Here is a 16,666-nt window from a genome sequence, read left to right as displayed (position 1 = left end):
GACAGCCCCCATCTACTTGCAGGACATGACTCAATTCTATGTGCCTGCTTGACCACTCCGCTCTGCGGCAGCAGGGCGTCTTGTAACCCCTCCCCCCCGCCCAAAGGGATCACAGAGCTTCTCCACCCTAGCTCCCCAGTGGTGGAACGAACTCCCCGTCCCTCTCCGAACCTCCCCCTCACTATCCATCTTCCGCCGTGGCCTGAAGACTCATCTCTTCAGACTATATCTAGACTAACCACCACCATGCTGTATAAATATTTTAAAAAAAATAAAAAAATAAAAAACCCTTTTTCCCTGTCACTTGTTACATGTTGCCCCATCCCTGCACTTCTTGGTAAATTGTATTTGTCCTAATACTGTAGCTTATTCTTCTGCCTAGTTGGCTTTGCAGATGTTAGACCAGGATAGTGTTCATTGTTCTCGGCTAGAAATAGCTGCACAAAATAAGTAATTGTACCTTACTGAACCCGTGTTCAGCAGTTGTCTACGATCATGAAAATGCACTTTTGTACGTCGCTTTGGATAAAAGCGTCTGCCAAATGAATGTAATGTAAATGTAAATGTGATGTCGGGCAACACTGTACCCCGTCATTAACTGCCCCCCCTTTACCCCTGACTGGGGTGCCCAGGACGTGTGGTCTTCCCTGCGTATGCCGAGTGGTAGGTCGTATGTACATGCGTGTGTGTGCATGCGTGTGTTCATGCGTGTGCAGAATGTTTCTGACGTGTCCTGTGCTCCTGCAGGTCTGGGCTGCTCCACTGTTCTCTCCCCAGATGCTGCTGCGCAGTTTGCTGCACAGGTGTTGGGGCTCACTGATCACCTGGTTTGGTCCAAGCTGCGAGCCTCTATGCTCAACACCTGGATCTCCCTCAAACATGCTGACCAGAAGCTCCAGGGCTCCAGTCTGTGAAAGAGCCAGTTTTTTAATAGTATTTCAGGTTTACTGTGTTTTTGACTGGCCCCGACAACGTTTTTTTTTTTTTTTTTTTTGTGCTTTTCTGGCCATTTTAGATCCAGAAGTTTCTCATGGTGGCTTTATAATGGCTGGAGCAGTATTGGATTTGCGGTTTATAGCAGGAAAGTGCGCTCTAGTAACTCCTTACCTTACCATTACTAGTACTTCATCAGACCTGTGTTCATGGTTGTTCCAGTGACCTTCAGTATGCACTTATTATTAATTCCGCTGGAGTTATACTGGAACGCTAGTCTTTATCACAAGATTGTCTGAGAGTAGAAAATTGAGTTTCTAATTGTTATTAAGGCTACCGAAATTTGTCGTTAGTTTTGTAGATCCGTCATCGAATAGATGAACTCATCAAGTACATGTAGGGCCGCTTCATATATTTATGCATTGTAATATTTGTTATGCCGTAAACTAGTAACAGACAGCATCGTTGCAGTTGTTGCCCAAATTCTCAGTTTTGGAGATAGTGTTTCTCTCCTGCGAGCCCGCTTACTTTGTTTAAATGCATTTCTTGTCACATTTTATTTACCTGTGTCCGACGACCTTATTTGATTTATTTTATTAGGCTACTAATAACATGCTTCTGCAAAGGTATAGAAGTATGTAAATGAGAAAACTGCATACTTGTATTACTGCACTAGACCAGTGTTTCCCAAACCTCTCCTCGGGTACCTCCTGCCAGATCCAGGTATTTGATGTGTTTTGTCTCAAGCACACCTGATGCAGATAATCAAGAGCTTGAGGTGGTACACATCAGATAGCTGGATCAGGTTGTGGAAACTCAAGTGGAGGTTTTGGAGCCAAAGCTATTGTCTTTGAGGAATAAACTGCCATTAAATCCATTAAATGTGCTGTTTGTTGATGAGCATTAATTGGCTGTCAGGAGGAGTTTCCCTTTTAATGAAAGCCGCAGCTTTATTCTTATGTCAGTTTGCACAGCAACCTTTCCCTCTCAAATTTGGCAACACATACCCCCCAGGTCCTGCTTGGTCTTTTCAGTGCCATGTAAATGTGTAATTCCTTTCACAAATTTACGCAAATTCAGTGCTTTTCACTTTATAATAATTGCTCAAATTGTTCAAATTATGGAACTTTACAGTGGCTTTTGACCATTTCTTTTCTTTTCAGGTTTTGAAAATGTATTTGTGGTGCAATTTACAATAAATTAAGGGTGATTGGCTCATTAGCATATTTATAAGGGTTGGATTTTGGCTTTTTCATAAAGAAGCTTGTGCTTCTTGTCACGATGCGGGTAGGGGGGACCCAAACGCAGAGGGAAAAAAAAAAACACAAACTCAAAAGGGAAAATTAACAAAGACTTTACTAAAGCCGCGTTTCCACCAAAATTACCCGGAACTTTCAGTCCCAGGAACTACTTTACCAGGAACTAAAAGGTTCCTTCAGCCAATGGTTGTCTGCGTTTCCACCGGGGTCTAAAGTACCGCGAAGATTAGGCAAATTAGCTCACTGACGTTGTCGTCGGTCCATCTGTCATATGATTTCTTCTGTAACCCCACACTACCACCGAAGTAGCCTACATTATTTTCTAATAACCGGGACAGCCCGGAGGGGTTTATTCCACTTATATACAACGGGTTACCAACAATATGGTTACTTTTGTATTTATTGATTTTCATATATCCTCTCAAACACATTCATTAACAGCAGAAAACATGCACACGTTGTAAACAATTTGCTGTTTTATTACTTTCTCGTCGTCAATTCCATATAGGCTAATCGCAAAATGACAAGAATAGAACGAAAACTCGGACTTGCGTGAAAATGTAAATTAGCAGTGGTACAGCCACCGTTTGCTTTCCTTCGAAGTTACTGCTAGCCGAGCAGCGAAGTGTGCCCTCCAGATGCGAACCATGCACCATAAATGAGTCCATAGTCTTCCTGGTCTTTTCGTGGAATTGAAAAATGGCAGTAAAATTGAGTAAAATTACGGCAGTCTGAAAAAGCTAAAGGGAAGATTACTAGAATTAACCTGTTATTTTACCCGGATAAAAAGTGCGGAAGGTGATTTCCAGTTTGCTTGTACTGTATCACCAATGTTAATTATGCAGAACTACCGCATACCTCACATAACTGTATCAAACGTTTTGAGTCAATTACAACGGGCTAACAAAGAAAATCCGGAAGAAAATATTCAGCAACCGAATTAATCCGTTTGAATGTTTTGGTAGCCTACGTAATATGCTGTCCCAGCACGAATGCTTAGCATTTTATAAAACGAATACTAAAGCAAGAAAAGAACAGAAGAGCACACGTTATAATTCCAAGACGTTGACAGGCTATAACCAAAAGTAGGCTACTGCGCCGCATAACATACAAGTTTGATTTGAAGTTATTATGAAAATAAATTGGTTTGCCGCTGCATATTTTCAAACATGGCGGGTAATGGCGGAAAATAAATACAACACAAATGCTACGAGTACTCGACCAATCAGAAATGTTCAGCGCTGAAAGCTCCACCCAAAAGGTTCCTGTACTTTCGGAAAGTACTACCCCCCGAGCAGGAACGTTTTGGGGGGTAAAACAAAGCCCCCAGAACTAAATTTAGACCCTAGTTCCTGCGGTGGAAACGCACTGAGTTCCTCAAAAGGTTCCTAGTTCCGGGGTATAGTTCCTGCGGTGGAAACGCGGCTTAACACGACAGGCAAACACAAACAGGGGACAGGCAAGGCCACGAAGGGCAAAAACACGAACTCAAAAAATATCTAAATAAAACAGAAAACAAGAGGAACTCACAAACATGGGCAGGGCAGAACACAGGCAGGTAGAGGACAAGGGCAGGTCAAACAGAGCACAAGGGCAGGTCAAACAAAACACAGGCAGGTATAATCGGTCTGAAAACAAAACACAAGTCAGAACAAACACAGGCAGGTACATACGGTTGAAACCAACAGATATCGGGAACAAACACAAGGAACCAGCACCCGAGTCAAGGGAACAGAGAACTTAAATAGACAGGGGTAACAAGACACAGGTGAACTCAAAAAACAATCAAACCAGAAGGAGGGGATAAGACAGGTGGGAACAATGATGGGATAACGAGACAATGAAACAATCATACAATTAACAGGGGGGGAGCAGGACACAAAACAGAAGTGCCGCCATCTGGCGGCCCAACAGGGGAAACACAGACAGGAAAACAGGACCATGACACTTCTAGTGAGAAAAGAGGTGCATATTTTTGTGCTGTGTCAGTTCTGGCTGAAAGCCCCACAAGGCAGCATTTAAATGTTTTTTCAGGGAAGAAGGGATTTCACTTCGCAGTTAGAGCTTATGACAGGCCTTACAGGCGTATTTCACTCTGCAGTTAGAGCTTATGACAGGCCTTACAGGCGTTCAGGTAGCCAGACTCAAAAGCATTTATTCTCTCCCCCTCAGCTTTGTAAGCCCTGCCTCTTCAGCTCATGACATGAAGACAGAACTGGTGATTCACAGCCTGGATTCCACAGGAGAGGAGCTGAGACCTGACCTGAGCAGAAGAGAGGACATGGAGGGCAGGACAGAGGGGAACACTGGGCTGAGTCAGGCGGAGAAAGAGATACTCGCCAACATAAAAGAGGAAGAGGAGGAGGTGGAGGAAGGTGAGATGTTTCATCACATTGCTTCTCTGCCACCCTCAGCTCCAGCCAGGATTTTCCCATACAGTTCAGCTTCCTATGTTACCCTCCCATAGTCCATCATGTCAGCTCTGAGCAGATCAATCATTTTCACCCAGGAAAATGTGACAATGAAGGAAAACTGCAGCTTGCAAACACATGAAACTGGCAGAAAGGATAAGCTACATGGCCGAAAGTATATGGACACCCGAACATCACACCCATATGTGCTTGTTGAACATCTTATTGCAATACCATGGGCATTAACATGGAGTTGGATCCCCCTTTGCTGCTGTATCAGCCTCCACTCTTCTGAGAAGGCTGTCCACTAGATTTTGGAACATAGCTGCAGGGATTCGCTTTTATTCAGCCACAAGAGCATTCATGAGATCGGAAGCTGATGTTGATGGACAAGGCCTGGCTGGCTGTTGCCATTCCAATTCATTTCAAAGGTGCTTGATGGGGTAGAGATCAGGGCTCTGTGTGGGCCAATCAAGTTCTTCCAAACCATTTCTTTATGGACCTTTATGGAAATAGTTTTTTCAATTTGAATTTAGCCTGGGCCTGGATAGTTTTGTGAGATATTTTATATATAGAAAGGTACAGAAAATAGTTTAATATTATTTTCTGATTGAGTCTGAGGCTGCTGCATTTGTGGCTACCAGTGTAAATATAAAGATAGGTGTTTATGTTTATAATTGTGAATAAATGCTGCAAGATTAATGTGTCCGCAGGTGCAGCTTCTGGGGACGTTCCATCACTGTATAAGGTGCTTTGGAGTTAGTGTTAGTCTTGGAGGGTCTGCGGTATATGTGAGTTCCTGTTCTCTGTGGCTCCTGCACACCAGTCTTCTCAAGTCAAATGTCTTGGAGCTTTCTTAATATCTTCATTATGTTAATAAATACCTCATGAGATCTGTCTGTCCTGTCTCTCTCCTCAGGGCAGCCTATTGCAGTAGTGTCTGAGGTGTTTGCCTGCTCCCAGTGCCCATTCATTCATATGGAAGAACCAAACCTTCACCAGCACATTGAAAAGGTTCACCCAGAGGAGCACACCAGGATTCAGAAGTCTGGAGGAAATGGAGCAGAGGACCCACTGCCTCCCAGCAGCACACATCAGCACCCCACACCCCCTAAAACACTCCCCACCCCGACACAGTCCCACACAGGCGCTCCAGGGGCCCACACCTGCTCCCAGTGTGGGAAGAATTTTGGATGGCAATCTGAACTTATAAGACATGTACGAACCCACACAGGAGAACGTCCGTACGACTGCTCGCAGTGTGGGAAGAGTTTCAGGCTGGCATCTCACCTTGCGGTACATCAGTTAATTCACACGGGCGAGCGGCCATACCAGTGCTCCCACTGTGGCAAGAGCTTCAGATCAGCATCAGACCTGACAAGACACCAGCGGACCCACACAGGGGAGCGTCCGTTCCACTGTGCCTTGTGTGGGAAGAGCTTAATTCAGTCCAGGACGCTGAAAATACATCAGCGGAGTCACACAGGAGAATGCCCGTTCCACTGCTCCCAGTGCGGGAAGAGCTTCAGATCCGCATCGATCCTGACAATCCACCAACGAACTCACACTGGCGAGCGCCCGTTCCAGTGCGGCCAGTGTGGACGAAGCTTCAGTCAGTCAAGCACTCTGATTTTGCACCGGCGCACTCACACTGGGGAGCGGCCGTACCACTGTCTGGAGTGCGGAAAGCGCTTCAGTCACTCCAATTCTCTCACACTGCACCAGCGAATTCACACAGGAGAACGGCCATTCCAGTGCTCTCCGTGCGGAAAGAGTTTCAGTCATTCAAAATCTCTGACTCTGCACCAACGAACTCATACCGGGGAGCGTCCCTTTCATTGTTCCCTCTGTGGGAAGAGCTTTAGGTTTGCATCAAACCTCACAAAACACCAGAGAACCCACTCAGGGTAGTTTCAGTAAAATCCAGTGCTACTGACCAAACCTCATTACTGCGACTGCTTCACTGCTATTGACCAAACCTCATTACTGCGACTGCTTCACTGCTACTGACCAAACCTCATTACTGCGACTGCTTCACTGCTACTGACCAAACCTCATTACTGCGACTGCTTCACTGCTACTGACCAAACCTCATTACTGCGACTGCTTCACTGCTACTGACCAAACCTCATTACTGCGACTGCTTCACTGCTACTGACCAAACCTCATTACTGCGACTGCTTCACTGCTACTGACCAAACCGTGTGTGGAATTAGTCACACAAGGTGTGTTCACCGTGTGGCAGCCATGTGTTGCATTTGCGTTCTGTGTAACCTTAACCTTAATTCAAATAAACAGGCAATTTTAAAGTGAGCTGTTAATTGAATTGTATTATGAACAGGAAGCAACTCTTACTACTACAGTATAAGCCCACAAGCAATTTTTCATTTTAATTATTTCAGTCATTTACGCAATTTCATGTTAACATCATTTTGAAGACATTTCTATGCTATAGTCATTGATGTGTAATGAAGGGAGGAGATTTTTCTGTAGCATAACTAAAGTTATGGTACCAACAAGTACCGCTCTAAATTCCTAAGCCTTGCAGCAGGGCCCCTCTGTCTCCAGGCCACCAACCTCCCAAGGACAACAAGTTTGAAATGTCGCCTATAATCCTGTAGCCTATAAGTGTGTGTGTGTGTGTATGTGTGTTCTTCTCTCTGTCTTTTTATGCTTTTCTAGAAACCCAAATGGGAGTTTGGCCTTTTGCCTCATTCTCCCTCTGCCATCCTGATAAAGGAGGAACCAGCTATGATGCCATGCTGCCCAGGACTCTGAAAGCAACTGATAGATCAAAGACTAAACAATTATTTTTGATTTAAAAGCCTGTTTAGACTAAGCGGTCACCAGGTGCCTATGTAGTATCTCATGTTAGACAAGACATAGCCAATCGTTTACTTTGTTATATGAAAGGACACAGCCATTAATTTCCTTTGTTAAATCTTACTTTATGCTTTACTGTTAAGATACTTTTTGCTTATAAAAGCAGGGACCGCCCCTGCTTTCTTCAGTTCGGCCTTATCCACCTTGTTGTGTGTAGGTGCCGGACTCTTTCTGCAGAAATAAATCCTATTTCTTATGATACACCTCATTGTGCCTGGTTATTCAATGGGGGGAATTTTCTTTGCCCAACAGTAACAATCTATGGACATAGTTAAGATTACAGTTTTCAAACCTGAAGTCCCACAGTTTTCATAAAATCCTTCCAAAAGGAAAAAAATGCACAAAACTCACTTTCTTGACCAGAAGCTTGCTAAAAACGGTTTTAAACGTTTTTCATCAATAAAGTCAGTGTTTGGGTTTCTGAGGGCCAGGCTCAGGGTTAGGGTATGCGTTTCAGTTAAGGCAAGATTGTGCCTGCGGTTGTTCCACTTTTGGGATGTAACACTATAGCCTAATATATCTGTATATTTTTTCAGTCAAATATTGTTTTTCAAAATAAATTACTTTAAACACATTAGTTTTACTGTTTTTTGTGAATTCTAATTGAAAAATGAAATATTTAATGCAATCGCTAGAGCTAGACTTAGTATTTAAGCTTTCACAGCTACCTTGTTTGTTGCAGACCAATCAAACTTTCTTCTTGCCATTTTTCTCCCATTTTCTCCTCAATTTAGTTGTTATACGTTATATGTGTTATATGTTATATGTGTGCGGAGGTTCACCCTATCTCCCCCAGATCCCCTCCCCCGCTGGACAGGCGCCCCGACCAACCAGTAGGAGTTGCTAATGCAACGATCAGGACTCATACCCTCACCGGCTTCCCACCCACCCACAAACACTGCCAACTGTGTTCGTAGGAACATCTGACCAAGCCGGATTGAACCCCAGTCTCAGCGGTGGTAGGTGAGTGCTTTTACCTCTACAGACGGCCCAATCAAACTTTTTTCTAAATGTGGTTCATTTTGACGGGTGAGAAAGCTCCACCCATGGGTCTACACTCACAAGTACACACAAAAATTGTTCTGTCTACAGATTGTTGCATGTGTTCTTGGCTATGGATAGCTGTTGAGAATTGTACGTTATGGGACCTGTGTTTTGTAGTTGTCCCAATCACCTTCGGTGTGCACTTATTGTAAGTCGCTTTCTTGTGACCTTCTTGTAAGGTGACATTGTTACCCACTGCACCACTATATTGTGTTATATTATATTATATAGTTGGGAATTCCTGGGCAAACTATTTTCTGGAGGTTTCCAGGATTTCCTGGGATCCCGTTTCCCGGGGTTCAACCCTAGTCAGTATGATATTTTCCACAGAAATAAGAAAAATGACCACAAATTTACAAACAACGGGCCTCATTCACAAAACGTGCATATGATCAGATTTGATTGTGAACTGCCCCATGACCATTAAACAACACAGGAACAACAATTAACTACAAAGAAATAGAAAAAAATGAATTACATCTTCACTTCTTTCAGGTCTAAAATCAACACTTTATTACTGGCTCAGTGTTACAAATCCACATATTCAAAATCAAAACCAATCTTAATGTTAATTTTACATGTAAATATAATATTTAATATTTCAGTGTGCAGGTTTTCTGTTCATTCATAAACCATTAGATGAGCATGTGTTTCCTTGTTTTTGACATTTAATTAAAACATCAGATATAATATCATTTAAAACACAATCATATATATCATTTAAAAACACATCTACAGAAGTAATTTAGGTCAAGCACCTCCATTAAGGATACTAGGCGGCACTTGGTTACCTTTAACAAAATAGTTTAATTGAATCTCAGTTAGCTCTCCCTACACTTAAAATTAAGTTAAATCAACATAGATGAGGCATTAAGTGATCATTTATCTGGTTGAAATCAGCAAAAAAGAATATGGGTATTTACTGTAGAGTGCATTGTTTTTCTCTTGTTTCTTTTGTATTCATTAAAAAAGCGTGATATGTCCTATCCAGCTCTGTAAAATTCCTGTCGAATTTTTCATGAAGCTGCTGTATGGCTTTCAATAGGGCATCTCCCTGTAAATGTCTCCTCAGCTCTTCCTCTTCCCTTCGACTGACCACTTCCCGTTCTTTCAGAATCCTCTCCTTCTGCTCTTCAATCGCATTGACAGACGTCATGTACATCTCCTTGGTGTAGTAGCGTCCTCCATTGATTTTCACCATCCTATCAATATTCTTCAGCAGGCTTGAGACCGCATTCTCCTCACTCTCAAAGACATGATATCTACCACGGCACGTATCAGTAAACTCTGCAAGGTCATTATTGTAACTCAGAAAATCTTCAATAGTTTTTTCCTCCAGGCTGTTTGCATGAGTGAACAGCACCATGGTGTATTTGGCTGCTTTGGCACAGAATTTGCGAATGATTTCCATTGTTTCCTGATCCACCGGTGCAAATCCACTCAGCTGGATCACCACCAGGAGCACATGGGGTCCCGGAGAGGACAGAGAGATGCACTCCTGTATGATGTTAGGATTCCTGAGATTTGTAGTAGTATCAATCACAATCAACTCTCTTCCATCCACTTCCCTTCTTGCTTTCCTACATTGTGATGTCACAGAGGAAGAGGAGGCCTCTGGTTTAAACTCCCCTGCCCCCAGGATAGAGTTTGCTACACTCTTTCCTGCTCCAGTCTTTCCCAGCAGCACAATCCTCAGCTCATTTGACTGCTGGGTTCCTGTGGAAAAACAAGAAAACTACATATTCACAGTGCTACTAATATAAAGTTTGATCTTAAAAGACCTTTACACAAATTACAGGAAAACCTCTGAAATTTGATCACTTAGGGAAAGGGTATCATTCAGAACTTTGTAACTTTGAAAAAAAATTCAAATAAAATTTTAATCAAATTGACTCTTCATTTTTAACTGTACCTTTTAGAAAATGATTTTGCTATTAAGCTATTAAGAGACTATGTGAGGCTTCCCTGAGTCACTTAGGGGTGATTTGCTTGAGGTTTTTAAATTAATAAAGGGGATGAAAAAAGTGAACTACAAGAGATTTTTCAGATTGAGTTATGTTAGTAGAATGAGGGGACATAAATTGAAATTAGCAAAAGTTAAATTCTGTACAGACATTAGGAAGAATGTTTTCACACAGATAATCTGGAGATTTTCAAGACTAGGCTTGATAGATATTATACTATAGATATGTGTTAGATACTATCTAGTCTGTAGGTAATCAGAGCACTAATTTAGTCTAGAAAATGGGAAGCATTGTTGGGCTGAATGGTCTGTTCTGGTCATTATGTTATTTAATGTTGTTCAGGAGCATTTAGACAAATTGCATGTCTCTTTAATAGCTATTATTATAGATATGTTATGAATAGTCATTAATAAATTAAGCATGCAGTGCAGATCAACATGGAAAACAAATTCACTAATAAATCTGTCCACAACAGAACTACTAGTTTGTTGTATCTTTTAAATACTAGTTCTAATGTGCGATCATTATATTCATATTCATATATTCATACCGAGTATTATGCTAAACATTTACTAAACAGGTTAGCTTGCTAGCTTTAAATTCAAGTTCATAAATGAGCTAGGTTCCTGTCATACCTTGCTAAGGTTAGGGTTAGGGTTAGGTTGAGCTTTCATCTGTCATGTGTCGTGTTAAATACTGGTGAGGCTTACCTATAGCTGAGCCAGAGGGCGGACAGTGAGGAGCAGGGATCGTCCTGGGAGAAGAAAATAAGCAAAGTGAGCAGTGAGGAGCTGTGGAAGGAGTCAGTGGTGAAAGACTCAACCACACGGCCTTCAGAGGCCTTCAGAGACACAACTCCCAGGATGTAAGCAATGTGCACAGTTCTGGGCATTTTCAGTGTGTGTGTGTGTGTTACATGTGTTTGTGTGTGCATGTGTGTATGTGTGTGTGTGTGTGTGTGCTTGTGTCCGTGTTACGTGTGTTTGTGTGTGCATGTGTATGTGTGTGTGTGTGTGTGTGTGTTTATGTTCGTTTTACATGTGTTTGTGTGTGCATGTGTGTGTTTGTGTCTGTGTTATGTGTGTTTGTGTGCATGTGTGTGTGTGTGTCTCAGTTTTACACGTGATTGTGTTTGTGTGTGTGTATGCATGTGCATGTTTGTGTGTGTGTTCGTAGCTAGTCTTGTCAGTGCATGCAAAATGTATCTGATGTGCAAAATGGATTGTTAAAATCAAGATTGTGGAATTTTGCTTACTTTGCGCTGGAGCTGTTTATGGGGTAGTGTCTGGCTGCAAGAAAAAAAAAGCATACACTGATTAATGGTGAATGGGGTTGACCTAATCTCATTGCAGTGACTTAATGAATGACAGTGCAGCCCAATCACATAGCTTCCATGCTGCTGCTCTGGCTGGTGTAAGGAGGGGGAAACCATGCTGCTGCACTGGCTGGTGTAATGAGGGGTAAACCATGCTGCTGCTCTGGCTGGTGTAACGAGGGGGAAACCGTGCTGCTGCACTGGCTGGTGTGACGAGACGGAAACCATGCTGCTGTACTGGCTGGTGTAAGGAGGGGGAAACCATGCTGCTGCACTGGCTGGTGTAATGAGGGGGAAACCATGCTGCTGCACTGGTTGGTGTAATGAGGGGGGAAACCATATATTAATAGCTTGCTCCTGCAGAGACCTTGGAGAAAGTTTTGATTATATTTGAAATTGTTCTGGCCACTTTACCTCCTTCATCCAACGTCTTCTTCTCAGTGGCCACCATGTTACCAATCTTCTGCAGCAGCTGTGAGACCTGAGAGTGATTCTCCATTTGCTGGTTATTAAAGACATGGTATCGATTCCCACACTTCTCTATGAGCTGCTGCAGGTTTGCGTCTCTTCTGATGAACTCCTCAATGGTTTTCTTCCTCAGCCTGTCTCCATAAGTGAAGAGGACCATGGTGTGCTGATTTACTCCCTCAGGGAAGAGCTCCTGCAGGGTCTCCATCACTCTTTTCTCCTGCTGAGTCAATCTTCCCAGCTGTATGACCAGGAGGAAAGCGCGGGGTCCAGGGTCACACAGAGACATGGCTGTCTGCATCTCCTCTCTCAGCTTCTTCTCTGACATCTCAGTGTTAAAGAGGCCTGGAGTGTCCACCACAATGACTCTTCTCCCACACACTTCTCCTTCTCTTCCCTCACTTGTCAGGGTCAGAGATGAGGGGCTGGCCTCAGATTTAAACTCCTCTCTCCCCAGGATGGTGTTTCCTGCTGCACTCTTTCCTACTCCGCTCATCCCCACTAATATCAGTTTCAGAGAACGGAGGTCACTGGCTTCTGGAAGAAAGGCAGAAGTATGTATTACTGTCATCAATACACTCACATGAGCATGAATTGAGTTTATAGTCTATTATTATTGTCCTGAACTACCAACGTCATATTGATAATGCTACGGTTAGCCAGGATGCTTGTTTTAAACCTTTTCAAATTTTGAAATGGTGCAATCTGTTGTGTTTCTCATTAAAATAGATGCAATTTTATTGAGAAAGAAGAATCATAACATCAAAACTCCATATGGATATCTGTGAGCTTGAGATACATTTTCCCATTTCTCAGGAGAGGGGAGAAACACTGTGAAAGTGAATACCAAAATCGCATTCTTGAAGCTTGAATCTATCATTCACCTAAATTTCAAAAATCAAATTATTATGTCATTATATAAATTATATTTGATAAAATGTGGTCTTCCAAAATGCACACACTAGTGTGTGTCATTGAGAGCATACATTTCAGTTTGGGTCCAGGAGTGGGCAGAATGCACCAAGTCTCATTTGTGCTGCCAGATAGAAGTAGTGCATTTTAGAATTGGGCAGACGAAGACCACCAAAACTATAATCCCCCATGAACTTTTACATGCTCCTCCTCAAAGTTTTATGATTCCAGACAAATTCTCTAATGTTTAAAAAAAAAAAAAAAAAAGACTATGGGGCAAAGGATTGGACAAAGATTGGAACAGATACATCATCCTTGGCAGTATGTTCATTTTGACGAAACCGATTCTAGAGGTAAATCTGTCAATAGATGTCAATAGATCTATATCTTCCGGATCAACACACAGTAATTACAAACTACACACTAGCTCTATTTTAACAATCTGAGCGCATGGTTTAAAGCGCATGGTGCAAGTGCCTTTAGGGAGTGTCCAAATCCACTTTCGCTAGTTTAACGGCGGATAATCTGAGCGCAGAGTAAGGCGCATGGTTCAAAGGGGTTGTACTTAGTCTCTTAATTAATCATAGACGTGTTTTGGCCGTAACATGAAAGTAACATCAGAGTGTCATCTCCCATTCCATTTAAAAATCCAGGTGCGCTTGCACCTTGGCGGATTGCTATTATAATGGCGGATTTGCCAAGTAGTAGGAAAGAACGCTTCTCTGCAGAGGAAACGGATCTGCTCGCGCGTGAAGTGAAAGGGCGCGAGCAGAACATCTATGGCAACAGCAGGATTCCACCAAATATTATATTTTGAATATTATGTTAATATATATAATATAATATTAATATTATGACTAACCATTATGACATGTATTTTTTAAAATATTGCGCGTTGTGCACCCGCCTATGTAGGCGCATGTTACTATCTTAATAATGCACCCTTAAAATAATAGTAAAATACTGCACCATTGACTTAAGACCACGTTTTTTTTGGTCAATCACGCAATCGCTTTCCGCGGTCTCAAGATAGCAATGCGCTAACAATGCGCCTGACCACACCTCATTTTAAGATCAACACGCCCATGGGCGCTCAGATAGGCGCAAATACATTTGCTATTTAAACAACGTGGGCGCTGGACTGGAAAATGACAACTGCATCGGTCTGAAACTAGCAAAGACACATCCGTTGTGCTTGGCGCCGCTTTGTGCCAGTTTGAAAATAGAGCCCTACATCTCCTTATAGATCAATTCCCAACGATTTTCTTCAATTTTCCACATATGAACATGGAACTTGCAACATTTTGTTCAGTAATAATATTGGCTATCTGTGTGACACAAAGCTTGAATGACCACATACTCTTCAATGCTTAGATGAAAAAACCCTTGAAACGCTTGAAATTATTTAGGAAACATTGGGTAACAGCACTGTTTTGGAACCCAATATTGTTTCTTGTAACTTGACTAATGACTAATAGACAGTGCTTTGTATATGTGGGCAACTTGGCATTTTTGTACATTGAAAACTTTTTTTTTCAAATAATGATAAACAGGATTCCAACAGGTTCACAAAATATACTTTAACCTATTGTAATAAAACAAAGCAATGGCCAATCATAAATAAAACAGATATCTCCCCAATTAAAATGAAATAGACAATGGCCTATAGGATAAATAAAACAATACAGGCAAAGGCAAATAATGATGACATGACTTTGCTTTTCCTTTGGAAGTGCACTATCAAAAAGCAGAGCACATTGATGGTTTTAAGTCATTCCTGATTATTGTATCGAATTGTCCGCAGACAGAAAACTCTCTCTCTGCCTCCGCGGATGTAGGCTGGATCATGGCAAGCATGACAAGCAGCTATTGCAGGTGTTTTAATGAAATTAAACCACATATATTTTCTAAACTAACAGCTCTGGTGTAACGCCAATGAAAATAGTTCCCCCCCCCCATTTTCCTGTAATTATATTATGTTATATTTTATTATAGTTTGGTTGGGAATTCTTGGGATTCACAGGAATTCCTGACTAAACTATTTCATGTAAATTCCCAGAATTTCCTGGGGACCTGTTTCCCAGGGTTAACCCCTACTGTAGTTGTAACAACATTTTCCACAGAAGTAAGAAAAATGTCTGCAAATTTACCAGTAATGGGCCTCATTCACAAAACATCAATCAATCAATCAAATTTTATTTGTATAGCGTATTTTACAGCAGCTGTCACAATACGCTTTACAGACAACCCTGGCCTAAACCCCCACAGGAGCAAGCCTAAGGCAAGAGTGGCAAGGAAAAACTCCCTGTGGCATGTGGGAAGAAACCTTGGAAGGAACCAGGCTCAAGGGGGAAACTCATCCTCCTCTGGTCGGCTCAGGATGCCGACTGGTGACCAACATGTCAGTCAGTTTTATAAGGTTTATGATGTGTAAGGTTTATGATGTGGTTATTCAAAACATGCGTATTATCACAATTGATCATAAACTTCCCCATGACCATTAAACAATGCAGAACAAACAACAATGAAGAAATAGCAAAAAATAATAATTACATCTTCACTTCTCTCAGGTCAAAAACCAAAACTTTATTATTGGCTCAGTGTTACAAATTCACATATTCAAAATCAAAGCACCTATCTTAATGTAAAGTTTATATATTAATGTTTGTAATTTATTATTTCAATGAGCAGGATTTCTGTTAATTCATGAATCATTATATGAGCATGTGTTTCCCTGCCCATCTTCCCACTGCAGTCAGAACAGCAGAAATCCTGCCCATCTTCCCACTGCAGTCAGAACAGCAGAACCCCTGTCCATCTTCCCACTGCAGATTGAAAACTCTCCTTTTCAGATTGCACCATGGCTCCCCTGACCCATTTTAGATATCTTTTATTTCTGTCTTTCTTTCTCCATGGTCCTCTTTCTTTCTCTCATATTACAAGATGCTTTTAGTTGGACTTTAATTTCCATATAGATAACACTTTAAATAGCATTGCAGCTGAATTTTTAAACATTACTGAGTAATATTGGCGCTAAATTCACTCCATAGCCTGTGTCTGGCTGAACTCACAGCCACAGCCACACTCTTTCTTTGCCTGGGTTTAAACAATATTCCTATGAAAGACCTTTTTGTGTAAGATTAGCAGTGTGTCAAGTTTGACACTATGTTCCCAGGTGGTAAAAAAACCTCATAAACAATCCGCATTTTGTGCATTTCCGTGTTCTTTATGAACACACAGCCCAAAAATGTTCCTCCCTTTTTACTAAAGCCAGTGACAACAAGTTATTCAGATACTAATGACCTTTTCCATTGTTTTAATCAGATATGCTCTTCTCTTTTAAGATCCTGTTTTTCCTTTTAAAACCCAGTTAAAGTCAACTATTAAAACACTCTCTTGGATTAATGATGACATGCGTAGCCATAAAAGAGCATGTAGGAAGGCCTTCCAAGGCCTTACATGGTTTGGTGCCCCATT

The 16,666-nt window shown here is 41.8% G+C and overlaps 2 protein-coding genes and 1 long non-coding RNA gene across 4 annotated transcripts; 2 read left to right on the top strand and 1 right to left on the bottom strand.

Annotated features, from left to right (window-relative positions):
- The first annotated feature begins 574 nt into the window (after positions 1-574).
- On the top strand, positions 575-832 carry LOC118233059. Its single transcript, XR_004766442.1, has 2 exons — positions 575-663; positions 748-832. It is a non-coding gene; the product is annotated as an uncharacterized LOC118233059 (long non-coding RNA).
- Positions 833-4,274: 3,442 nt separating this feature from the next.
- LOC118233423 (zinc finger protein 239-like) lies at positions 4,275-7,683 on the top strand. The gene is made up of 3 exons (XM_035429196.1): positions 4,275-4,567; positions 5,317-5,394; positions 5,523-7,683. The coding sequence occupies exon 3, from the start codon at positions 5,582-5,584 to the stop codon at positions 6,512-6,514; it is 933 nt and encodes a 310-aa protein (XP_035285087.1). The 5' UTR covers positions 4,275-4,567; positions 5,317-5,394; positions 5,523-5,581; the 3' UTR covers positions 6,515-7,683.
- Positions 7,684-8,644: 961 nt separating this feature from the next.
- LOC118233171 (GTPase IMAP family member 9-like) lies at positions 8,645-13,396 on the bottom strand. Of its 2 annotated transcripts, XM_035428559.1 has the most exons (4): positions 12,224-13,396; positions 11,750-11,783; positions 11,205-11,248; positions 8,645-10,246 (listed from the first exon to the last, which is right to left on the bottom strand). In XM_035428559.1, exons 1-4 carry the CDS (start codon positions 12,846-12,848, stop codon positions 9,450-9,452), a joined length of 1,500 nt encoding a protein of 499 aa, XP_035284450.1. In that variant the 5' UTR covers positions 12,849-13,396; the 3' UTR covers positions 8,645-9,449. The 2 variants fall into 2 exon arrangements, with proteins under 2 accessions (XP_035284450.1, XP_035284451.1); XM_035428560.1 differs by lacking the exons at positions 11,205-11,248; positions 11,750-11,783 and having other exon boundaries at positions 8,647-10,246.
- Positions 13,397-16,666: the final 3,270 nt, after the last annotated feature.

The sequence above is a fragment of the Anguilla anguilla genome, chromosome 8 (assembly GCF_013347855.1).
Source record: "Anguilla anguilla isolate fAngAng1 chromosome 8, fAngAng1.pri, whole genome shotgun sequence".
NCBI lineage: Eukaryota > Metazoa > Chordata > Actinopteri > Anguilliformes > Anguillidae > Anguilla > Anguilla anguilla.
The sequence above is the reverse complement of the archived record's forward strand: the minus strand, read 5'-3'. Positions and strand labels throughout refer to the sequence as shown.